Here is a 26,177-nt window from a genome sequence, read left to right on the forward strand (position 1 = left end):
TCCACACTGATGCTTGTGACTTGGGCCTTGGTGCGGCCTTGATGCAGAAGGATGACGTTGGGCGAGATGTGGTGGTAGCTTTCGCGAGCAGGACGTTGCACAAAGCGGAAAGACCGTACTCGACACCTGAGAAAGAGTGCTTGGGAGTAATTTGGGCTCTGGAACATTTCAGACCTTACATCGAGGGCCTTCATGTAACCATTTATACTGATCACAACAGCCTGAAGTGGCTGATGAACCGACCCAACCCCTCTGGACGACTGGCGAGATGGTCCTTGCGCCTACAGGATTTTGATTTTAACATCGTCCACAGGCCGGGGGTTCAGAATAAAGTTCCAGACGCTCTATCACGCAACCCACTACCTCATTGTGAGGGCCCTATTGACATTCTTCCTCCACATGCGGTGATAGCTGGGATGGATCTGCGCAATCTCTCCTCAGTCCCGATAACTGACAGAGCGCAGTTGAAGCAAGTTACAAAGGGGTGACTCAGTGGTTGGCGGTCTTCTTCGAAACCTTGAAGAGGGCGGTACAGACGAAGAACATGTCATTCATGATGGTGTGCTTTATTTCAAGGACCCTAAGATAACATGCAGTCTCCATCCAATGAAACAGCTTAAGTTATATGTCCCAACAGGAATTCGACCAACTGTACTTCGATGTTATCACGACCATCCTACAGCTGGCCACCTGGGTGTGACAAAAACGTTGGCCAGGCTGAAACAGAGGTTCTTTTGGCCCAAGATGGTGACAGATGTGAAAAGATACGTTATATCGTGTCCTGTGTGCCAGTTGACGAAGCCGAGCCAAAGAAAGCCAGCAGGGCTGATGGTTCCGATTAAACCTATGAAACCCTGGGAATACACAGGAGTGGATTTTGTGGGTCCGCTTCCTCGTACTCAGAGTGGAAATGAACATCTAATCGTCTTCATTGACTACTTTTCAAAATGGGTGGAAGTGAGTGCAGTGCGGTCAGCGACAGCTCAAGTGGCAGCGAGTAAGTTTCTGAGTGAGATATTTGCTCGACATGGTGCGCCAACCTACCTCATATTAGATCGTGGGACCCCGTTTGTGAGCAATCTTTTTGACCATGTGGTTGCTGCCCTTGGCACTGAACACCGGCTGACAACGGCATACCACCCACAAACGAACGCCACTGAGAGGGTAAACCGCACACTTAAAACTGCCATACGTGCATACGTGGAGGACAAGCACACTTGGGATAAATATCTTCCACAAATCTGTTTTGCCCTTGGAACTGCTTGCCATGAGAGCACAGGTCAATCCCCAGCAATGTTGTTATATGGCCGTGAGTTGGACACACCGCTTGATTTGATAACACAACCAAATTCTGCGGGAGTAGATGAGCCTGAGGTACCCTATCCTGAGAATTTGAGATCTTCCCTGAAGGATGCTCACGATCATGCCAGAGCTGCTCTAAGTGCAAGCCATACAAAAAAGAAGCGTTACTATGACAAGAAGCGACATACAATTTCCTATGCTGTGGATGACTTGGTCAGAGTTAAGACACACCCCAAATCTGATGCTGGTGCAAACTTTACTGCCAAGTTGGCCCCAGTTTATGACGGACTATTTTGTGTATCTAAGAAACTGTCAAGTGTCAATTACAGACTTTCGAACGTGGACACTGGAGAAGATGCTGGCGTGTTCCACAATCAGTTCCTATGGTGATGTTGAGATGTCACTACCTTTGGATGAGGACTTTGATTCTCAAACAGACAGAGAAGAATCTGTTAATGTTAGGTGAATAAGTGGACTAACCCCTACCATACTCAAAGATTTGACTTGTATTAAGGACGACAGACTAAGTAAGAGTGTTATTCAAGAGTTATAACTGTTGTTGTTCTTGCATGTTCATGGTTCATATCTAGGAAAAATTGAGTGTTTCACTTTTGTGTTGAGGTCATACTTTTCTCAAGTGTTTACGGAGCTAATGTACGCTGTGCTAACATGTATGCTTGTACTGTCTGTGCATTATATACCCCTCTGTCTTGTTAACTTTTCAACTCAGTCATGTATGAGTGGTTGTTAAGTAGAAGTTTTCCTTTGCTGTGTACGGCTGAGGGCAGCCTTTTTTTTGGCCGGGGGAAATCTGTAACGAGTGGAAATCGTGTGGCCCCTTTAAGAGCTGCGCGCTCCCTGTAAAACGGTCTGCACTCTGTATGATATTATATACAACCGCGACTCGAATCCCCCATGTATGCGGGTAATTTCTGTTTGGAAATCATTTTGTTTTAATCTTGTTTGTTTGTTTTGGTAACGCTGTGGACGGTGGAACATGGGACGGACAATTGCCCGAGCTCGATTGGAGAAATAAAACGCAAGTCTTTGTTAAATGTCAATCGCCTGCGTGAGTCTGTCTGGCCTAATAACTTTGTGAGCTATCCATATTTTTTTTTTCCTCCTCCTGACACAACGCGTTACAACTGATAAATTTATTTTCAAACAATATGTAATTTACAGAAACAGTGAAGGAAAAAATACAACAGCATTTACCTTGATAGATCATTGCTTATTTGAGGACTTAATTGGGCAAGTACTGAATCAATCATGCTAAGCCAAAATATCAACTTGCTCAAGCAACTGAAGTCTCATAAACAAACCATTAGAAACGGCTTTAGCGCCCTCTACTGCTCAACCTCACGAATGGACGACCTTGCTTTATGAAGTAACCAAATTAATGTAAAACCGTAATGTAATCATTGACACAAACGTTGTAGGGATTCCACCTCTCACAAAAAGCAACATTATTGTGTGAATAACAATCAATCACCTTTACGAACTGCAGCTGATCACAGACCGATCTGAAACTGGGACAGAATGGAAGTTCTGTGGCGAATGCATCTTGTAAGGTTTTCCTGTATATTTTTATCTCATAAACTTAAATTAAAACAATGCCTAACATCAACACATTTTCTCTAGGAAGCACAGTTTATTAGTGCTCTCTTCGTTAACAATCATTCAAGAAGATAAAGGGCTATAAGCACACAGGAGGAGGCTTTCCGCAGCAATCAGATTTTGCTTTTATGAGGGGTTTTCAAGGAGAAATCTGCAGACAGATACACAAAACCATTATAAATGGTTTTGAACCAGAAATGACTTTCTTTAAAAACATTTTCTCTATTGCAAAATATATTTATAAGTGTAGTACATTATTGATATGTCAAGCATTCTCAAAGCATGTAATGTTGGAGAAGGAATCTGAATCTGATGTCCTACACAAAATCTGCCCACTTCTCATTTTATGTGCTGAATGTTTGGGGAAGTTGTCTTTTGACTTCCTGCTTGCTGTGAAGGTTTGGGAGACATTGACACGATTTGACAGCTCAAAAATGATTTATGTTTATGTTCCGACAACCGCCATCATTGACAATACATCCGTTTTCATGTCATGTAGACCACAAAGGTTGTTTTTTGAATATCACTACAGATTTATTGTCGATTACTTACACAAAATGTTTTTTTATTATTTTCCCTTTATATGTCAAAACAAATATTTTAAACACTTAGAAAACCAATATTTGTATGTTATTTCTTTTTTTGTACAAAGAGGATAAACACTTGAGTCTGACAAACCACAAACTTACAATATTGTCATCTCACTCTCTGCTTGCTTCGAGAAACACTATAATTCACTTTTTGTAAACTTGAAAATGACCTGACGACAGACAGCGAACACACTTAGAAACTAACAGCTTCTTACAAGGACATGAGAAGCCAATGGAGATTCAGAATGGAATGCAATGGCCATTAAACTTTTTTTATCTTTACATTGAACTACTTTTAAATAGTAGAAAATATTCATGAATAACTCTCTCTTTGCGAAATCTTCTTTAACTTGTTTGGTCTGTTGACGGGGAGAGATTGAAACATTTAACATAACCAGTGTGCAACAGATTTCAACACAGAAACAATATTACCAGCTGAAGTCCTGCCCAGAGACAGCACACGAAACACGACTGACATAACACGGGCAAAAAAAACAACAACATTTTCAATGACATCGACTTACCATTTTACTTTAAATTAATTTTCACATCAATTAAATGGCTTAAATGAAGATATAAGCAGAATTACGTATATCTCTGAAGCTTATGTCTTTGGTTTGCTGACTTGCAATTGGCATTGAAATAAAAAATGCAGAGAAACAAAATGGCAAGAGAGATTAATTTGTTATTCTTCAGCATAGTCGCAGCTGTTATAACACGGATGTTTCAGATTTTCAAGGGGGTTGTCAAATAACAGAATTTGACCCGATCCTTAGAAAATAAATATGATACACTAACATGTCTAAAAGTGCTGGTAGAAATAATTCAGTAAGCACGCAAGATGAAAACACAGACAGTGCATGAGATGTGAAGAACGGGTCGTTCTGTCGGTCCTGGTTTGTGAGGCCACGTCTCAATTGGCTCTTTCCTCCCTAAGTAGTGTACCTGTTTTCTGTGAAAGCTGTTGCCAAAGAGCAAACTACTGAGTGAGCGAGTGAGCCGTTTGAGTTCAGTCCTGTCTCACCACTCTTTCTTCTTCTCATCCATGGACACTCCACCTGGACCTAGTGCTACGACCAGCAGAAGGCCTCCGATCACCGACGTGGTCTGGAAGAAGTCGTACTTGAGGAAGTCGTGCATAGGCCTGTAGGCTGGTATGGTCCAGAAAGCATTGAAATACACGTTGATAGCCAGCAGCCAGATAACCAGGGTTAGAGCGGCTAGTTTAGTCTTGAAACCGATTGCCACCAGGACAATAAGAGCTGTGCCCACCAGGTTCTGCAAGATCTAAAACCAAACACAGATACAAGAACAAGGAAGTCAGTGAGACATGACACTACTGTGAAACAGGAAGCAGAAAACCTGGTCACGCATGCCCTCTAGTGGTAAAAGGGCTGATTACAACAGAGAAGGCACATAAATGTTTTTGAGCCCAGATTAAACATCACACATAATTCATATAACACTAAAATTATTATTACGGCTGTAAATTGTATAGGCTAAACAATACGGAAAATGATCAATGTCTGAATTCCAAAAACACTTCCATTCAACATTTTTGAATCAGTAATTTTTTTTTTGAATACTTTGATTCAGCAAGAATGCATTAAATTGCAAAAGGTTATATTGTTACAATAGTTTTACCATTACAAATAAATGCTGTTCTTTTGTTATATATTATTGTTATATATAATATTTCAGTTTTTACTGTACTTTTTAAATCAAATAAATACAGCATACTTCTAAAAACATCTTGCTGACCCCAGATTTTTCAACAGTAATGTATATTGTGTGGTCGGCACAAATCATTTTGAAATCTTCATTGCAGCTGTAGTTGTAATTAATGTGATCTCAATGTAGTAACTAATGTAGCCTTTTTTTTCTTGTGTAGTTTTGCTTATGCTTTCTAAGGATGAGGTTATGATATCCTCTTTATATGCTAAATATGGATATCAGATGATTCAATGGCAAAATACCAAATATAATATCAAAAACCACAAAAGATATGCAAACCATTTTTTTCCTCCCTTTTAAAAGTTGATTAGCCTAAGGATGATTTTCCTATCCTAAAGGCCTGTTCACACCAAGAACGAGAACGATAAAGATAACTATATTAGCATCCAAACCACCGGACGATATCTTATATTTATTCTAAGCACATGCTCATTTGCCGCTTAAAATTCTCGAGCTCAATACAGCAGGTTGGATTCTGATTGGCTGTCAATGTTTTTCATCTTTCATCAGCTGGAAAGAATTGTTCTGAAAATGATTCCAAAGATATTGTTTCTCTTTGCCTTTCTCGTTATAGTTGTGGTGTGGACTCTGCTATTCTTTAAAATTGAGGCTGATTTTTAGAACTATATCTTTATCGTTATCAATCATCCTTGGTGTGAACAGGCCTTAACAATGTACAACTGAATGATCTTAACATTTTGTCCTTGCTGTCCGTGACTTTCAGAACAGACTGTGACAGTGTTTGAAATCAGTGCTGGTAATGGTCCTTGCCTCTACAGCCTGCATGTTCACAAACTCTGAGAAGTCAGAAAGTCCTTTCTATCATAATACAACATTTATATGTTGATAAACGGAACATAAACTGTGCGTTTCAGGCTACATTATGATGCAGCTGACACAAAAACTCCACCATCAAACCACATCCTGAGCACCACAATCACACTTCATCTGTATGATTGCAAGCCTGAAGCCCTTATCTGCAGAAACAGCTGAACCCCGTTTAATAAACTTGTAGACCTTCTGCCAAGTCATAAGATGTGGTTTATGAGCACATTAATAAAGCCAGAAAAGGCCAACTATAAACGTTAATGAGTCTCCACATTCAGTCATATATGTAAACAGGGCTGATTGAAGTCTTGAACTCCGTTCGAAGCTTGTTCCAAAAAAAAGTGTTTAAAAGATAAGCAAAACATGTATATAAAAAGGAGTAATTGAGAAATTGTTGGAATATTCTAAATGTCATTTTCGGCTGCAATTTCAATAGATATTTTTAATGTTATATTATCTAATAATCATTACCTAGTTTGAAAAAAAGTCATTCTTTTTTTTTACACTAATACGAAGACAGGTATATTATTTTATTATATATATCTTATATTATTATCATCAGTTTTTTAATAGAAATCTTCTAGTTGATTTAAAAACAAGAATAAATACTGACTATTTAAGCTGGGGGGGTTTGTAGGCAAATTTCCTGACTATTACACCAATCAGAACAATATTTTCTAGTGCAAAGAGAACTTCGTGCTAAGGGTGCTTAATTGACATGAAAAAGAAAAAATCTTAAGGATATTTTCTGAGGATATTCACTCACCGAGAGGAAGCTTGTGTCAAAGTGCAGCAGTGTCATAAACATAAGCACCAGCAGGACTCTGCCACCCAGCTGCATGTACTGCTTCGGAGAGCTCTCTCTCATAGTAGGAACCCCAGCAAACATACTCCTGCCCTCAGAGCGCGACTCTGCCAGCAGCAGCAGCAGGCCTCCACCCAGAGCCAGATTCCTGAAACACAGGCCAGAGACGTCACAAATGACACGATCAGAGCACAAAACACAGGAAGATCTACTCATTCCTACCTTATCCTGCAAAGAACTTACCTCATCAAAAACTTTGGGTCCCAAAGAATGCTATAGGCAACAGTCTGAAAGAGATAAAGATCAGGACAGTAATTAAACAGTTTAACTCAATTACACCTAATTACAATCCTAAAGAACACAAACAGCATGCTCACACCTGTAAGGCGATGATCCCAAATAATCCGAAGCAGGCATACTGAACAAAATTCCTGCTCAGGATCAGTATACAACCACCTGTTAAACACATAATAAAACACTCATATAAAAATCTGAAGAAGTTCCAAGTTGCTAGAGACATTGCGCTGAACAAACTTCTTACCCAGCTGTCCGAGCAAGTTGATTAAAACAAACAGTGTGGCCAGGAAGAAGCCACATCCCCACGTCGTCTCAATATAATCTTTCTGATCACTCCACTGGAACCACATGCGAATCCCGTCCTCCAGGAACGTGCTTATCAGACAGAGACGCGCTATGTGGGGCAGGTACTGCTTCGTCACTCGAAGGAACTAGAGATGAACGAAAAGAAAAAGGGTATATGCAGCAGCAACAGCAATGCTTGCCTCAGCAAACACATAATAATAAACATGCAATGTCATTCTGAAAGTGTCTATTTTATGGCAATAATTTCTGATAGAAAAAGGCACAGCATCAAGGACCTTGTTGAGATACACTACCGTTCAAAATGTTTCAGGTCAACTTGTGAATGCTGTACCAGTTGTTGTTTTCAAGGCCGAAACAAGGCCATCAGTGTAATCATCATCTCAGCTTATTTATTTATGGCCTAATTTTCAATGTTATTTTAGTAAGTTGATTGACTTAAACCCCAGACAATGACAGCTATCTTTACTGTAATTTTTTTAAGCATAGTTTTATCACACAGCAACAGTAATAAAATCACAAATAATCACATTTATGTTCATACAACTCTTATTCAGAAATCCTGCATTTTTTGACATGTATTAAAGAAATTAATACTTTTATCCAGCAATGATGTATCATATTGATCAAAAGTGACTGTAAAGACATTCATAATGTTACTAATTATTTAAATTTCAGACAATGCTATATCAAACATTTGGGGTTCACAATTTCTTTTCATGCGCATCTTGTCAGTAAAGCCGGTTCTGTGATTAGTAGTAAATCTCCAGTACGTGCTTTCAGATGGAGTAGCATTTACTACACAGAGCCATAGTTCACTGACAAACTACGCAATACCGTGTTCATTATCGGCAATGAATCAACTGTGATTATGAACGCAACATTGCATAGCTTGTCAGTGAACCACTGCTCTGTATCTGGATCTTTATATACAGATCTAGTATAATAATAAGAACATTGAATCATGTTGGAGAGTTTCATCATCTAGACAGTCGTAAATGAACGTGACGTGCAGTTTGAACACTGAATGGAGAACTACAGACAGCCGGAGTGGAGAGAACAGTTTACGTGAACTTGAATTTAACAAATTAAATATTCTGTAAATATTCATCTGTACCTCACTTAAAACTATAGAATGTGAAAGTGTGTGTGTGTCTTTCGAGGGGCTTCACAATAACACAGAATAGTATACACACAATATCAGATTTGGATCGATCTCGTCTGACTGATACCCCAATCCTGCAGAAAATGCCAGTATCAGATACTGAGTATCAGATCGGCGCACCCCTAATTTCAACATTGATAATATTAAGAAATGTTCCTTGAGCATCAAATCATCAGAATGTTTTCTGAGAGATCATGTGACACTGAAGACTGGAGTAATGAAGAGGGAAATTCAGCTTTGCCAGCACAGGAATAAATTATATGAAAAAAATAAAAAAATAATATATATAATATATATATGGGGTGTAACGGTACGTGTATTCGTACCGGACCGTTTCGGTACGGTGCACGTGTGTACTGAATGACCGAATGCAAAATTGTGTGTGCGGAACATACATTTTCGTGTTTCCAAACGAACATATTAAGTGGCGGAAGTCTCCGCGTTCAGCGCAAATCCCGCCCTGCAGCTGATTCTAAGGCTGGTGACACACTGGCTGCGTGGCGTGAGCGTGGCGTTTCTGCGGCGTGTCGGCTGCTTCACGTTTTCTGTGTCTTTACACACCAGAATCGTGCCTGACGCAGCGATGGTGCGCTGCTGCTACTGTAGGTGACATAGAGGGAGACCGCTGACAGACCAGGATCTTGTCTTCACGACAACAATATCTATACTTCATGTTGAGGATAAATATAAAGCCTACTGATAAAGGTATTGACGCAAAATAGACTATGTTTGACAGGTGCAATATGCCAGTGTGTCACCTGCCTAAGGTTTTCAAAAGGCATCACGAGAGTGTGAACATCACTTCAACTAGGAAAAAAACGATTGTAATTCAAACGCAGCTCCCGTCTGCATTTAAACAGACCTTTGCTCTTAATTCTGATCGGGCCAACGCAATAACGAAATCTTAGCAGGTCTCAAAACTGAAACCGTTGATGCTGCACTTTACACTTTGGAAAAGCTTTTAAATATGAGCAGGCCTACAAGCTGGGATTGGTAATGCTGCACTGTAATCATAGTTATTTATTTATATTTTTCATTATATGATATTGGTTTGAGACAGAGTATTTTATTTAGTGGAGAACTTTGCAGCAGTATTTTATTTCTTATTCTTTTTTTATTTTATTAAAATTTATTTAAAAAAAAAAGTGTAAACAAATTGTTAAAAAAACTTTATAGTAATAAACAACCTGCAGTTTAATGTTTGCATTTCTTTCCCTTACTGTACCGAAAATGAACCGAACCGTGACTTTAAAACTGAGGTACGTACCGAACCGTGATTTTTGCGTACCGTTACACCCCTAATATATATATATATATATATATATATATATATATATATATATATATATATATATATAAGCAATTTAAAATTGCTTTATTGGCCTGACTGTAAATGATACAATATTTCCAAAGAGTAGCATACATATACAAAAATACATCTTCATCCACATGTATCTCACAGCTAGTGTCTTTATTTGTTCGGTTTCACTAATGGCTGTAAAGTTCTTTATTAAGTTGGTGAATTTGTTGAAGTAGAGGTTTCTTACCCATTTATCTATAAAAGTCCATAGTGTGAATATTTTAGATATAAACAATCTTCATATTACATCCAGTAAGTGCTGAAGCAGCTCTTAAAATGAATGGTGCTTAATTTTTAACTTTTGAGCTCCAATGACCCTTTTCGATCTTTCCCACATTTTCAGTCAATATCAGAGCACAGGTGGCCAAAAGCACATCCATTTGCAACTGATCATGAGCACAAGGGCTACTTCTCCAGCATTTGAATATCACTGTGGTGTGCAAGTAATCAATCTTTTCCACTCCCTCCTGCAGCAGGTGATAAACAGAAATATTCAGAGAAGGATAAAGATACTGCAATTCACACTTCCAGGAAGTTTACAGGATATTATATAAGTAACATAAGCTAGCTTGTTGAAAGTAAGAATTAATAATATGCATTTAATAGACAATAGTCATTATAGAATTATGTTATTTGTGATCGAATCAGCAATTTGTAGGATTACTAAAATGTATATAATTTCATAACTCAACACTCTAATGTGAGCTTTGACACTGGCCTCTGCTAAGCCCCGCCCCCAGAAGATCCACATCAGCACTAAGAACAAAACGGGCCAATCAGCATTCAACAAGTACCAAGCAAGACTAAATGAATGGGAAGAGACCTCAGGGCCACTGTCTGCCTGTGTGTCAACACTCTACTCGTAGTCTGTGTGCCTGGAGGATATTTGACATCAATATCACAAGAATATCAAAGAGTACAGACTTTGCCTCCAGCTACATGTCAAAAGAAAAAATGCAGGATTGCTAAATGAGAGAGAGAAACACATATGTGATTTTAGATATTGCTGCTGAGTGACAAAACTACACTTAAACAAAATTACAATAAAAAATAAAAAATAGCGGTCATTGGCAGGGATTTAAGTTAATCAATTTACATTGAAAATTAGGCTATAAATAAATAAGCTAAGATGATGATGACACAGATGGCCTTGAAAAAAAAACTCCTGGTACAACATTCACAACTCCATTATACACCCACACAATCATGACATATTTATAAAGTTGATTTCTACTATTAAGCCCAAATTAAACATAGAAAAGAGCCACATACACACACCAATCAATCCTGCAAATTATTCATATCCTTCAACGTAAACAACATAAAAATGCATTAATGTCCTGCTGCCGATTTCACATTGCATATGGGCAACAAATCTCATCTTTTCCTAATCAGTCATCTTAAGATGACTTTTTATGAGTTACATACCCTCTTGCTTCATCACATGAACAGATGTTTGAAAGCACTAATAAAAATTGTTCAAGGATAAAGTTAGCATGCTATTCAAACATTTTGGATTCACAAAAATACAGTATGTATGAATATTTGACATATATCAGTACTCGAAAGCAGCCCTAGAAAGCATAAGGTAGTTTCACTCAACTACAATATATAAATATGTGTAACGCGTTACACACACACACTATCTTGACGCTAGAACCTCGGTCCTTCTCTCTTTTAGTCACAAGACTGGTTACATTAGTTAATAGACAAACCTCATTTGCAGCCAAGCAAACATGACCCAAACTATACACGCAAACACGGACTTTCCTGGACTTAGAAAGCGTGTGTTTGGTAAAGTGTGGTCTCCGTGGTGTTCTGTGTGAGTTGTCTGGCGGGGCCTACTATTCTCACCTGATCTGCCACGTCCTCCGCGCTGCTCATCAGATCATTTTGAGCCATGACACCGGAATCTGAGAGCCGACTCCCGTCTGCAGGACACCTTTGCTTGTTTATGTGCTTCTAATCGATATCTATGTCCACTCGCAGGTGGGCTCCAGGTCTCGTACTAGTCCTGCTTTGCCGTCGTCCGAGTGTGTACTAGAATGCCATCTCCGCCCCATAATGCCCTGCAGCTGGTTCTGTCGCCCCCTGTAGGACACACGTGTATCTGCATGCCACGTGTACTAACGACGGTCTGTGACGTCTGACGGTCTACTCTCTGTCCACTTGCTAACAATTAATAATAATAAATATATAAATTGAGGGGATTTTAACCACAATGTATGTCACCAAATATTCAAGATTGGGGTTATGAGGGAGATTTTACAATAGCCAGATTCAGAATGTCCAGAACTTCGTCAAAATCGTAAATGGAAACATTATAGCCCTGGATTTGTATATTTTTATATATATCTGGTTCATAATATTAGACAATGTTCTTATGATAAAAATAAAATAAAAAAATAATAATAATGGACACAAGATCTGCTCTTTTTTTAACCAAGAAATATGTTCTACTTTTGGACATAAACTGGATATTAATGTTTTTGCTTCCTTTTCTCAACTGATGTTAAATTGAGGTGACTGAAACACCTTAAATTAAGTTAATATATATTAACAATAATGTATAATGATGAAGAAGAATGAACAATTAATTACAGTTCATTTAACAATACCAACCTAGATTAATATATGCTGTAATAAAAAAAAATTATATATAAAATGCAATTTAATAAAATGAAATTTTAAAATTTATAGAATTTAAAATAAAATTTATATCAACATTTTTTTTTCCTTTTTTTCAGTATTACTTTAAGGCTTTCGTTCACAGATTTCACAGAAACACTTGAGGAACTCCTATGAACATGAAGAGGATTTTTTTATCTGGTCACTTTAGCTCAGTTGACTGTGTTCTCCTCTGAGTTCAACTGTGATGAATGACACAAGCTGTGAGTAATGCACAGGGTCACAGGATGTCTTTTCTTTTTCACTGGACGCAGATTCTCTATGCAACCCTTGAACACTTGAGTCAGGCCTATTGCTTTCTTGGTAGTGTGACTCTTGGTTTGACCCTGACCCACAGTGTGGAGTACATATTTACTGCTTCATGACCACAGCAGGGTTCTTTGGAGCTACAGAGTTTTTTTGAGCGTGGACACTTGGATTTGTGAGGTCTTTTAGATGGCTTAAGCTTTCTAAAGTGCAAGCGCCCTCTTGAGAAACTGACGTGTGGTCTGTTGAGATCTAGTAGGCTCCTGTCACTGGCACAGGAAGCCGTGAGCTCCAGGCCTTGAGGGCCACTCAGCAGACTGCTACATGACACATCACTCTCACAGTCATCCCGAGGCACCTTTTTCTGCATTTTCATGGCATTGGCATTGGCCATGGCAAATCAAATACAAATCTGAGCATTTTGCATTGAATGAACTTTTCTGGTCATTGTTTGTTTAAAAACTCTTCTCTACAAACTCTACATTATTTACACAGACATATTTCTCAGTAGTGATATAGCCACTTTACACTCAACGGACCATCTGGTCAGTCCATCATACAGAGCCTCTTAAATGGCAAACACATAACTGTAGATACCATATATCATACTATATTCTAATGACCTGTAAGTTCTGGAAGTGCATAAGAGATCAGCAGTGAGTTTCCCGTGCAGAAGACTCAAAGTGGTAGAATTTATGACACAGCTTACAAAGGAAACCAGCGACAGGGACAACAACTGATGGATACGACTGCTTTCTGACCCTCAGGCACTAGTCTGCCTGAGGGTCAGAAAGCAGTCGTATCCATCAGATTAATTAACTCAAACTATCTAGAGAAGTGGCTGAAGCCCAGCACTCACCATAATGTGTGTCTGGATCATATGCCTCATGATCCAGACACACAGTTGTCTCTTCAAGAGCCATATCCCTATGAGCAGGGTGCTATGAACAAAATTAAAGTAAAAAACTCCAAAAGAGACTCAAATTTAGAAAAGGCTTGCGATGTCATGCAACTAACCTTCTCAAGCACTGCAAATTCTTCTTCATTACGATCCTCCTCATAATCATCTTCCCCTTCAAAGCAGCCAATAGCATCCAGAGTTATGAGCTCCTCCATAACTTCTGGGTCACCTTCATTTCTTAACTGCAACGGATGTTTAAAGAAATTAGTTTTATTGATGTCATTTTATAAACGTTGCATCAAAATATCTACGAAATACCCACACAGACCTCCACAACCCTCTGTTTATGCTCAGGAGACTTCATGTGCTCAACAAACTTGCGAGGAGTCCTAAAGTGGCGCTCACACAGGGTACAGAAAGGTCTTGAGGACACTTTTGCCATCTAATGATGAAACAAGACATAGCATTTTCATATAGTTCATGGTTCAAATGCTTCTCTCAAGTACATGTGGATATTTCTGTAGTGATTCGATTTGGTGGGATTTTTGTTAACGTTGAAATCACCTTGTGTCTCTTAGTTTGTCTGTGCTCAATGAGGTCTCCAGAAATATGACACTGGCAGGTTGGACACCATCGCTGATGACCCATCCTCCTCTTTCTGTTACAGAACCAAAAACAGCTGTGTTCTTGTGTTGTCATTTTCTTTTGATGATGTGCAATGATGAAATACTTCATATTTAAATTTTTTAATGTGAGTTACATACACTACATACACTACATTAACATTACTTCACATTTGGGATCAGTGTGATTTTTTTTAAAGAAAGTCTTATTCAGCAAGGATGCATAAAAATCAGCATATGTGATTGTAAAGACCTTTACACTGTTACAAAAAAGTCTGTCAAATAAATGCTGTTATTTTGATCTGTATATTCACAGGAGATTCCTGAAAAATGTGTCACAGTTTCCACAAAAACATTAGAAAGTACAAATGTTTTTGATGTTGATGATATGGTAAAACTGATGTGAAATTATAAATTTTAATCAACAGCCTAAAATTGTGTAGGTGCCTGCTGTGATCCAGTGGACTATAAAAGTGAATAAAAAGTGTTTTCAATTTAATTTACTTATTTTTTTTAGCTTGTTGTTATTCAAAAAATAGGTTATGGTAGTATATAAAAATATATATATTATAAAACCTAAAACAAAACAAGAAAATAAAGGTGCTATTAAATTATTTTGCTACTTTTTACTTGATGTTTAGAGTCATTAAATCAAACTTTTTTATTTATTTATTTATTTTTTAAATAGTAAATACTATAAATGTTTTCAAAAATATTTTATAAAATAATAAAATAAATTTTATAAAATAATAATAATTTATAAAATAATTTAAAAGTGTTTTAAATTAGATCTTTTAAAATTTTCTTTCCTTATCTTGGGTATCTCAGACTGTCACCGACTCAAAACCGTTCTGGCAGTGCTACAGTGTTTCTTTGTACTCATAATTAAGCTAAATGTAAACACTACACCTCTGAAGTGTGGAAACCATCCCTTACCTGTTTGTGCCCTGCAGGGACTCCTGGGTTTGGGGTAACAGTGTGGCCAGACAGCTGTTGCTCAGACGTTGGATTTCCTTCATTCGCTGCTGGTGATCTAAACTCATCATGTGAGTCTGGAAGCCCTGCAGAGGTCAAACACTTCACTGAACACCACCATCAATCGACTCATCCCCTCGTGAACGTATAGTAAAGTCTCACTTGCTGGTCAGGGTAGGTGACGTTACAAATATAGCAGGTGAATTTGACTGTGTGTTTATATATATATATATATATATATATATATATATATATATATATATATATATATATATATATATATATATATATATATATATATATATATATATATATATATATATATATACAGTACAGACCAAAAGTTTGGAAACATTACTATTTTTAATGTTTTTGAAAGAAGTTTCTTCTGCTCATCAAGCCTGCATTTATTTGATCAAAATACAGAAAAAACAGTAATATTGTGAAATATTATTACAACTTAAAATAATAGTTTTCTATTTGAATATACTTTGAAAAAATTATTTATTCCTGTGATGCAAAGCTGAATTTTCAGCATCATACAGTGTCACATGTAACATCCAGTCTATCACATGATCATTTAGAAATCATTCTAATATTCTGATTTATTATGAGTGTTGGAAACAGTTGTGCTGTCTAATATATTTGATGAATAAAAGGTTAAAAAGAACTGAATTTATAAAAAAAAAAAAATTCTAATAATATATATTCTAATAATATATTTTCTTTACTATCACTTTTTATCAATTTAACACATCCTTGCTGAATAAAAGTATTGATTTTATTTAAAAAAAAGAAAGAAAAAAATTACTGACCAGTAGTGTATTTATATTTTAAAAACATAGCTTCTTCTTCTTTTTTTTTTTTACTTTTTATTCATCAAAGTATCCTAAAAAAGTATCACATGTTCTGAAAAAATATTAAGCAGCAGAAGTGTTTCCAACTTTGATAATGAATCATCATATTAGAATGATTTCTAAAGGATCATGTGATAATGATCCTAACAATTCAGCTTTGCATCACAGAAATAAATGATAATTTAAAGTATAATACATTTAAAAACAATTATTTTAAATTGTAATACTATATCACAATATTAATTTTTTTTCTGTATTTTTGATCAAATAAATGCAGGCTTGATGAGCAGAAGAAACATTTTTCAAAAACATTAAAAATAGTAATGTTTCCAAACTTTTGGTCTGTACTATATATATATTTTTTTATTACATAGGAATATGTTACTTAGGAATGTTAACAAAACCACCTTAAATGATTGTCCAAAAATGCACATTTTCCTCGGGGTTTTAGGAATATGAACTGAACTACCGACCCATGCCTGATGTTGTTTTATTTGAGTGCTGTTCAGGTTTGATTTGTTTTATTCAAGAACTATTAATACAAAAACGCTGGTATGAAGAACGAACGGTCATCTAATTATGTTGCGCCTCCAGTGGCTGGTGAAGGTAATGCAGCATTCAGCGCTCATTAGCACATCGCTCCAGCAGCAGATCTCACAGCGGCGGCGGAAAGACAGGGAACATCCTGAAGGGAGGACGTATGTCGATTCGCCGAGTTGCCTGGGAAATTGAATGAAACGCTGCAAGGGACGGCTTTTAGATATTTTTAGGGCCTGCCAATTAGGGCTCCGTTTAGTGTCGCTTACATCGGTTTTTCGTTCACTGTGAAATAGAGCCTTTTATTTATCCCACAAGATGGGCAATCGGGGAATGGAGGACTTGATTCCTCTGGTAAACCGACTGCAGGACGCGTTCTCTGCCATCGGACAAAATGCCAACCTAGACCTTCCTCAGATCGCAGTGGTCGGCGGTCAGAGTGCTGGGAAGAGCTCGGTATTGGAGAACTTTGTTGGGAAGTAAGTGACTGATGACAGTGACAGTCAGCATCACTCTATATCGTGCCATCCAGTATTTCTGTATAATTAATTGCTCTTCAGCACAGGACACAAGCATGTTCAGTAATCACTTATAATGCATGCTTACCAAAACCACTGTTTATGATATCGAGTTAGTTCATGGCATTGCTGAGCTCATAAATCAGGTGAAGGTGTTATGCATTGCACCTTAACTGACAAAATAAAGCTATTTTACCATGATTTAATTAATGCGGGACATGCAGCCCACAAAACTGTTATTCGTAACTAAACGTAATGCTGGTGGTACACAAGTAAATTTAGCTGTGGATGTGCTCTACCATCCAAAAGTTTGAGGTAATTAGGATTTCTAAATGTTTTTGAAAAAAGGCATGTGTATTATGTTCACATTTATTTGATCTCGGATGCATTAAAAAAATACTATATGATATACTGTGAAAAGTTAAATGCAATATAACTAAATATATATATTTAAAAAAACTGGAGTAGTACTGAAGTAATGGCTGCTGAAATTACATTATGTAATTTATTGCTTAAAATTATAGTAAAGCTGTATTTTCAGCAGCCAATACTCCAGTACTGAGTGAGTAAGCAGTTGACAAACTCTACATCACCTTATTTGATTCTTGCTGGTTTATTGCACATATTTTATCCAATATAGGCCCATACCTGTCAGAGGCTTACTAATTACCATCCTTTATCTTTTAACAGCATCATTGTTTTGTTTCTGGCTCATAGCCAGATGAGCTTTGCTTGTTTTTAAGGACCAAGGACAGTTCTTTCAAAAATCAGTTCTTTCAAAAGGTTGTCTTGATTTCTTGATTTAGCTAAAATGATATGAACCAAGTAACCACACTATTACTTGTAAGAGACACTGATCTTTAAATAAATCCATTATATATAACTTTGATTGGTAGTCCACATCCATAGCAGAATTTACTTGTATACAACCAATATTACGTTTAGTTATGAAAAATGGAATGGAATAAAATTTCAGTTTAAGCAAGAGTTGATCTGTTTTAGAGAATCGTATAAATGAACAGATATGTAACACATACAATTCAAATGTTGTCATCATTTATTGAACCTAATGTTGTTCCAAACCTGTATGACTTCCTTCCATGGACCACAAAAGGCAAAACGACAGCCTGTCAACATTCACTTTCATTGCAAGGACAAACGATGTAATCAAATATGAGTTTGGAACACCATGAGGGTGAGTAAATGATGACAGAATTTTCATTTTGGGTGACCTAACTCTTTAAAGGACTAAACTGTCTCAATAATATTGGTTTAAACTTATGCACAAAAATACAATAACATTCCTTCAGGATTTAGACTATACACATATAATGAGTATATGAGAGAAATTTTAAGCAATTAATTCAGCTCCATTGGAACTTTATATAGATAATTCTAGAGTTTCCTACTTATTCTCAAAATTCTTAAAATAAATTTAAGATTAAAGTGACAAAATCTTTCATTTACTTGGCATTGTTAGAATGTTCACGTTTCAAAAAATGAGTAATGATGTCATTGTGATATATGCATTTATCATAACTGTAATAATGCATTTTTAAAATGCATATTTTCTTGGATTTATTTCATGGTGAATTGCACAGCTGATAGGAAATAACATGTATTAAGTGCTTAAACTACTAAAACTTTGCAAGTGGTGTTATTTGTTTCAGGAATAAGGAAAAGAGCTTAAACCAACCTAATGTGTTTTCTTTGCTAGTCTTGTGGGCCATTGAACTGGTTTGATAGCTTTAGGCACTTGTAAGTATCTCAGGCTGGTAGACCAGCTGGCCGAGCAGCTATACCAGCTGCACACTCATGAAGAGACCTAATAAGACCAGCAAACCACGTTAGGCTGGTTTAAGCTTGTATCTCAATCAGGGATGTTTTATGGGACAAAAGGAACCCAGTGTTTGTATTTGATTCAATACATGCATAGATCCTCATCATTGGCAGGTTGCTATGAAGTCTAGCTCGTAACATTGTGACATTCGTCACTGCCACGTAGACCTTCATTATTATTTAGCAGGGCCTTTTTTCAGTGTTGTTGGTCACGCTACACAGTGAGCTCTGTGGACACTAAAGTGTCTGTCAAGCTTGACAGCCACAAACAGATCCACTGACTGGCAGTACAATGCTCACAGCTGTTACAAGGACAGACTTCACAATGCTGTTGGAGGACCAGTGTTTGGCATGAAATGTGGTGTGTTGCCTGGCTAGATTTACAGTTTTCACAACTGTAATACTAAATTTTTTGACCCTAAATGGACAGTTCACCTGAAAATCATTTGATTTATGGCAGAATTTAAATTTTTGGGTGAGGTATTCTTTTAAATATAATTCACTTATCCTCAGGTTGTTTTAAACCTTTGAAATTGAGAAATTTGGAAGATATTTCAAATGTTTGAAATGACATGAGAGTGAAGAACTGATATTTAAAGCAATACTTAAACTATGAAAAAATATTGTGTCATTTACTTAGCCTCAAGTTGTTTCAAACCAATATGAGTTTATTTCTTCTGTTGAGCACAAAAGAAGATACAGTATTTTGAACAATGTGTGTAACCAAAGTCTTCCACATTGAGTCAGTAGGTCGGTCCCTGCTGACTTCTATAGAATGAAAAAACATTGGTAATTGGTTACCAATATTCTTTAAAATATCCTCTTTTGTGTTCAACAGAAGAAAGAAAATTAAAGCATGTTGTAACGCCACGCCAGCAGAGGGAGCCCTCACCTGAGTATTGACTGTTCACCACTCCCTCTGCTTCTACAGTCATTTCCTGTTTTGGACCTTTTAACATGTGTCAGCATGTTACTTCACTGCGAAGTATTGCCAGTTAACCTGCCTTACCAAGCGTTTTCCTTGTGACTATTCTGACTGCCTGTTTGATCACGATTCTGCCTGTTACCTCGTTCACGTCTCTTGGATTGCCCCTTTGGATTTGCTACTTGATTGGACTGATGTTTGACAAGCATGACTTGACAAGCTACATCCAGTCACTTCCATCAACCACGCCTAGAGCAGTGAGTTTTGCACTACTCAATAAATTTGATGGTTCTGCTGATAGATGTCGGGGCTTTGTTCGTCAAGTGAAGAACAGCCACAGAGTATGCCATCTTGTTTCGCACCCTCGCTGCTCAGAGTGGGTGGAATGATGTCTCTCTAAAAGCCGTATTCCAGAGAAGTCTCAACACAGATCTCCAGGCAGACAGAGCTAGTATGTAAAGGAGAAAATTCATCGTTTACTGACTTCGTCACGCTTGCAATCAAGATGGATAATTTGCTGAGACAGACTCCGCGAGGAAGGTATGTGAAGGAAATCTCGCCTGTTATCCCAACTGTAATTAAAACTATAACGCCCGAAGAACCCAAGCAAGTCACCTTTACCAAACTTTCGGAAAGTGAACGAGCACGGTGATGGCATCTCTGTCTCTGTTTCTACTGCGGTGAACCAGGCCATCGTTGCCAGAGATGTCCACACAAGGCTCAGAAGCCCATTTTGGTAAATATGGAACACTTGTCAATACCAAATAATCAATCCTTCAAACTTCCCCTTATCTTAAAAACAGAAGAACTGTCCATCTCATTGACAGCAATGATCGACTCCGGAGCTGCATTAAATCTCATTCATGAAGATATCGTCAAGAAATATAACTTACCTGTTCAACCATGTAACCCACCCATTAAGATCAAAGCCATCAACGACACAGCAATCGGAACTTGAATAATTCAACAAACCAAGACACTTACCTTGCAAGTAGGGTTATTTCACCAGGAGTCCATATCCTTCTATGTATTTAACTCTCCTAAGCATGAAGTCATCCTCGGATTCCCATGGCTGTCCATTCACGATCCCGTCCTGTCCTGGCATCAGGGTGAGTTGACCAAGTGGTCAGCCTTTTGTGAAAGTCACTGTTTCTCATCAGTTCCCCAGCCTTGTTGTATCACTAGTGTTGAAAGTCCATCGAGTACCAAGACTGTCAATATTCCCCCCTGTTACGATGACCTAGCAGAGATCTTTAGCAAAACTAAGGCAACACAGCTACCACCTCATCGTCCCTGGGACTGTAGTATTGATTTACTCCCCAATGCCATGCCCCCCAAGAGTCATGTTTATCCCTTATCTCGTACAGAATCCCAAACCATGGAGGATTATATTGAGGAGGCCCTGAGTTCAGGTCTCATCCAACCTTCCACTTCTCCAGCTGCAGCAGGGTTCTTCTTTGTGGAGAAAAAGGACGGAGGACTCAGGCCCTGTATTGATTACGGGGATTAAACAACGTCACAATAAAATTCCGCTACCCTTTGCCATTGGTCCCTTCAGCTCTGGAACAGCTCCGTGAAGCAAATTTACACCAAACTAGACTTACGAAGTGCATACAACCTCATTCGCATCAAGGAGGGCGACGAGTGGAAGACTGCCTTCCTCACCAATAGAGGGCACTATGAGTATCAGGTCATGCCGTATGGACTTGCCAACGCACCAGCTGTCTTCCAGTCTTTCATAAATGAAATCTTCCGGGACCTGCTTAACCAGTACGTAATTGCCTACATTGATGACATTCTCATCTACTCCAAGTCTGAAGCAGAACACGCTGACCATGTCAAGACCGTCCTCACTCGGCTCCTGAAGAACCACCTGTACGTCAAGGCAGAGAAATGTGAGTTTCACGTCAAGCAGACATCATTCCTAGGTTATCACATTAGTCATCAAGGTGTTAAGATGGACGAGGCCAAGGTCAAGGCAGTAACGGAGTGATCCCAACCTTCCACAATCAGGGAACTTAAGAGATTCCTGGGTTTTGCAAAATTTTACAGAAGGTTCATTAGAAATTACAGCATGGCTGCAGCACCACTGACATCACTCCTCAAGGGGAAATCTTCCAAGCTCAGGTGGAGTGAGGAGGCTACTCAAGCATTCAATATCTTAAAAGTTAAATTTACCACAGCTCCTATCCTCAAGCATCCTGACCCCAACTTACCATTCATTGTGGAAGTAGATGCCTCGGACTCAGGCATTGGGGCCGTACTCTCCCAGCGCCATGGTCAACCGGGTAAACTGTACCCTTGTGCATTCTTTTCCAGGAAGTTAACGGCAGCCAGGGAATAAGGAACTCCTATCTATGAAAGCAGCGATAGAGCATTGGAGGCACTGGCTCGAGGGAGCAGTCCACCCATTCCAGGTGATTACCGATCAAAAGAACCTGGAGTACATTAAAAGCGCAAAACGACTCAACCCTCGCCAAGCTTGATGGTCCCTCTTCTTCACACGCTTCCAATTCTCAGTGACTTATCGCCCAGGAAGTGAAAACAGTAAGGCAGATGCTCTATCCAGGCAGTATGATCTCCTCATGGACAACAAAACCCCAGAATACATTCTTCCCCCATCAGTAATCATTGCTCCAATTACTTGGGATATCATGGAGGAGATCAAACGTGAACAGATCCAAGATCCAGCTCCTACCAACTGCCCTCCTAATCTCCATTACATTCCACAAAGTCTACGCCCCAGAGTCATTCAGTGGGTCCACTCCTCAGTCAGCTCTGGCCACCCAGGTATCTCCCGCACTCTACACCTGGTGCGTAACTCATTCTGGTGGCCTTCAATGTCCAAGGACGTCACTAATCACGTCAAAGCTTGTCAGGTTTGTGCTCAATCTAAGACCCCCAAGGAATTACCCTCTGGACTCCTGCAACCTCTGCCCATTCCACAACGTCCCTGGTGTCACCTATCAATAGACTTTGTTACAGACTTACTGCTGTCCCATGGTTTCACGACAATCCTTGATATCATTGACAGATTCTCCAAGTCCTGCCGGTTAGTCCCCTTGAAAGGACTCCCCACCGCCATGGAGACGGCACAGGCTATGTTCCACCACGTATTCAGGAACTATGGAATCCCGGAGGATATCGTCAGTGACAGAGGTACCCAGTTTACATCCCAAGTATGGAGAGCATTCTGCAAAAAACTGGATATCAACGTCAGTCTCACCTCTGGTTATCATCGCAAAGCCAATGGTCAGGTGGAAAGATTGAATCAGGAATTAGGCCGATACTTACGGTCCTATTGCAACAGAGAACAGCATCGATGGTCAGAATTCCTCCCATGGGCAGAGTATGCTCAGAACTCACTGACTCACTCATCAACAGGTCTGACTCCTTTCCAGTGTGTCCTCGGATACAAACCCCCTATGTTCCCGTGGTCTGGCGAACCATCATCAGTCCCCGCTATGGATGACTGGATTTGTCGGAGCGAGAGGGTATGGGACAGTGCTCACGTCCGCCTCCAATGAGCTGTCAGAGTACAGGAACTCCAGGCTAACAAGCGACATCAGCCACATCCCTCCTACCAACCAGGACAACGGGTCTGGCTCTCTACACGGGATCTCAAGTTGCGGCTACCAAGCAGGAAGCTCAGCCCAAGGTACATTGGCCCTTTTAAAATTCTAAGAAGAATCAATGAAGTCACGTACCAATCAGAGCTTCCTGCTAACTACCGTATCCCTCCCTCCTTCCATGTCTCACTGCTGAAACCGGTCCACACGGATGTTGACCCAAAACATAAGGCTCAAGAGCCACCGCCGCCACTGGACATTGATGGAGCACCGGCCTACAAGGTCAAGGAATTACTGGACTCGAGAAGGAGAGGGGGTCAGCTCCAATATTTCGTGGACTGGGAGGGCTATGGACCTGAGGAGAGGTCATGGGTAGCCGCCAGCGACATTCTGGATCCGTCTCTCACGGAGGACTTCCATCGAGCCAGACCCGATCGACCAGCACCAAGACCACGGGGACGTCTGCGCCAAGTGCCAGGAGGCACTTCTAGGGAGGGGGATTCTGTAACACCACGCCAGCAGAGGGAGCCCTCACCAGAATATTGACTGTTCACGTCTCCCGCTGCTTCTACAGTCATTTCCTGTTTGGGAATATTTAACATGTGTCAGCGTGTTACTTCACTACGAAGTATTGCCTGTTAACCTGCCTTACCAAGCGTTTTCCTTGTGACTATTCTGACTACCTGTTTGATCACGATTCTGCCTGTTACCTCGTTCACGTCTCTTGGATTGCCCCTTTGGATTTACTACTTGATTGGACTGATGTTTGTGTTTAACCTGTTCGCCTGTCTACTCGTCTCTGCCTATTGGATAACCCCTGTGTATGTTGAAAGATGTGACTGCCCTTACGGTATTGATACTTTGCATGGTTACACGACTCTGATTATAAGATCTTCCTTTAATAAACTCCTGCAAATGGATTCACATTTTGCCTCAGCCTCTTCATTACACATGTTTGGAAAAACTTGAGGGTGAGTAAATTATGACAGAATTGTGATTTTTGAGTCAACTGCCCCTTTAAGATAGAAAATGGCATTTTTATTTATATATATATATATATATATATATATATATATATATATATATATATATATATATATATATATATATATGGTCCACTTTTCTTTTGGGCTCCATAATTGCATGGACAAAACAGTTGAAACATTCTTTAAAATATCTTTGCTGATGTTTCTTTTATACATAATTTCTAAGCTGACAAGATTTCTGTGGACTCTTGAATCAGTTGAACCAACATGAGCTCATCAACGCTGACCATTATGGTTTACTAGACATATGTCATTGTGAATGAGACATGGCCTTTAAAACAGAGGCACATGCTGATGTGGCCTATCACCATGATGATGTGACAATTAATTACATGTTGGTGCAGTCTGGCAGAAAGCAGCAGGATATCACAGCTGCTGTATGAATGTCATTAAACAGCCTGCAAGAGCAGATAAGACACAGTGTGTGTGTGTGTGTGTGTGTGTGTGTGTGTGTGTGTGTGTGTGTGTGTGTGTCAATTAATAGGAAGTGCAGCATTAAGCTGGTCATGGGTACTTGGAAATGTTTTGTTGTTAAATAGAGCGCAACAGGTTTATATATATATATATATATATATATATATATATATATATATATATATATATATATATTTCTTTTCTATATAAAAAAAATCACTGTCAGAAGTATTTTCCCAGCATTTGTCTAATTCCTAGATTATGAATCTAGACCCCTACAGTATAAATAAATATGTAAGGTATAAAGTACCTTAGGCTTTCCTTATATCCTACAAAATATGGACTGTGTGGATATCAAATGACAACTAGTGAATCTAAATAATTCACAGCAGTCTTAATATATAAAAAAGTCTGTAGCCTAATTTATTAATGAAACAAATTGGAGAATCAAAGAGGATAATAAGAGATGCTGATTATTTGAGAACCTATTATTATAAGATACCTGTATGTAATTATCATAATTGCTTTAAGTTAGCACAGTCAATATGAATTACATAACTGCACTGTAAAAATAATGTAAATTACATTAGCTACCTAAAAAAAGAGAGATACGAATGTGTAGAGGCTATTTTAAACCATCTAGTCTTTGAAATTCATAAAGGTGGTCAGTATTGAAATGCAATTACATGTTTTTTTTTCATTCTAAACATATCGACTAATGTTGGAAGCACTTCTGCCTAATGGCCAGAACTCAGCACACTCTCACACCTGCTCGTTTTTCAACCCTATATTTCTGAATCTTATTACTAAGAAAGGCCTAGTTGCAAAAATACTGGCAACAGACATCTATGAAAAATTTAACTAGTGGTACTAAAATCTAGAACAAGCACAAAAATGTGTTATGCAATCAATTGCCGGAGCAATAGCACTGACATGTTTTTAATTAAGTCAGTACATCTGTTTTTCAGGATGAGCTGTTTTAGTGTGAACATACACTTAAGAGTCGTCATTAGATTAAAAGAGTTTTTATTCACATTA

General features: G+C 38.5%; 2 protein-coding genes and 1 pseudogene across 7 annotated transcripts in view; 1 reads left to right on the forward strand and 2 right to left on the reverse strand.

Annotated features, from left to right (window-relative positions):
* Positions 1-3,879: 3,879 nt before the first annotated feature.
* On the reverse strand, positions 3,880-12,084 carry LOC132137001 (surfeit locus protein 4-like). Its single transcript, XM_059547439.1, has 6 exons — positions 11,856-12,084; positions 7,418-7,604; positions 7,256-7,332; positions 7,120-7,163; positions 6,838-7,024; positions 3,880-4,796 (listed from the first exon to the last, which is right to left on the reverse strand). The coding sequence occupies exons 1-6, from the start codon at positions 11,901-11,903 to the stop codon at positions 4,530-4,532; spliced, it is 810 nt and encodes a 269-aa protein (XP_059403422.1). The 5' UTR covers positions 11,904-12,084; the 3' UTR covers positions 3,880-4,529.
* A 752-nt stretch (positions 12,085-12,836) lies between these two features.
* LOC132134400 (cip1-interacting zinc finger protein-like) lies at positions 12,837-15,647 on the reverse strand (annotated as a pseudogene).
* Positions 15,648-16,902: 1,255 nt separating this feature from the next.
* Positions 16,903-26,177, forward strand: part of LOC132137016 (dynamin-1-like) — a 37,547-nt gene continuing 28,272 nt past the window's right edge. For 4 of the 6 annotated variants that reach the window (XM_059547442.1, XM_059547446.1, XM_059547441.1 and 1 more), the window contains exon 1: positions 16,906-17,307. In XM_059547442.1, the coding sequence (XP_059403425.1) occupies positions 17,147-17,307 (161 nt within the window). In that variant the 5' untranslated portion in view covers positions 16,906-17,146. Of the gene's footprint in view, positions 17,308-26,177 lie in introns of all 6 variants that reach the window. The other 2 variants (XM_059547445.1, XM_059547444.1) reach the window with 2 other exon arrangements.

The sequence above is a fragment of the Carassius carassius genome, chromosome 4 (assembly GCF_963082965.1).
Source record: "Carassius carassius chromosome 4, fCarCar2.1, whole genome shotgun sequence".
In the NCBI taxonomy this organism is placed as follows: Eukaryota; Metazoa; Chordata; class Actinopteri; order Cypriniformes; family Cyprinidae; genus Carassius; species Carassius carassius.

Bases quoted from the DNA above. Each gene is read 5' to 3' on its own strand.
- LOC132137001 (XM_059547439.1), bottom strand. From the start codon at position 11,903: ATGGCTCAAAATGATCTGATGAGCAGCGCGGAGGACGTGGCAGATCAG. The intron at 7,333-7,417 runs GTAAGAAGTTTG...TGTGTTTAACAG, and splicing joins CAACTTGCTCGGACAGCTGG to GTGGTTGTATACTGATCCTG. The intron at 7,025-7,119 runs GTAAGTTCTTTG...CCTGTGTTTCAG, and splicing joins GACCCAAAGTTTTTGATGAG to GAATCTGGCTCTGGGTGGAG.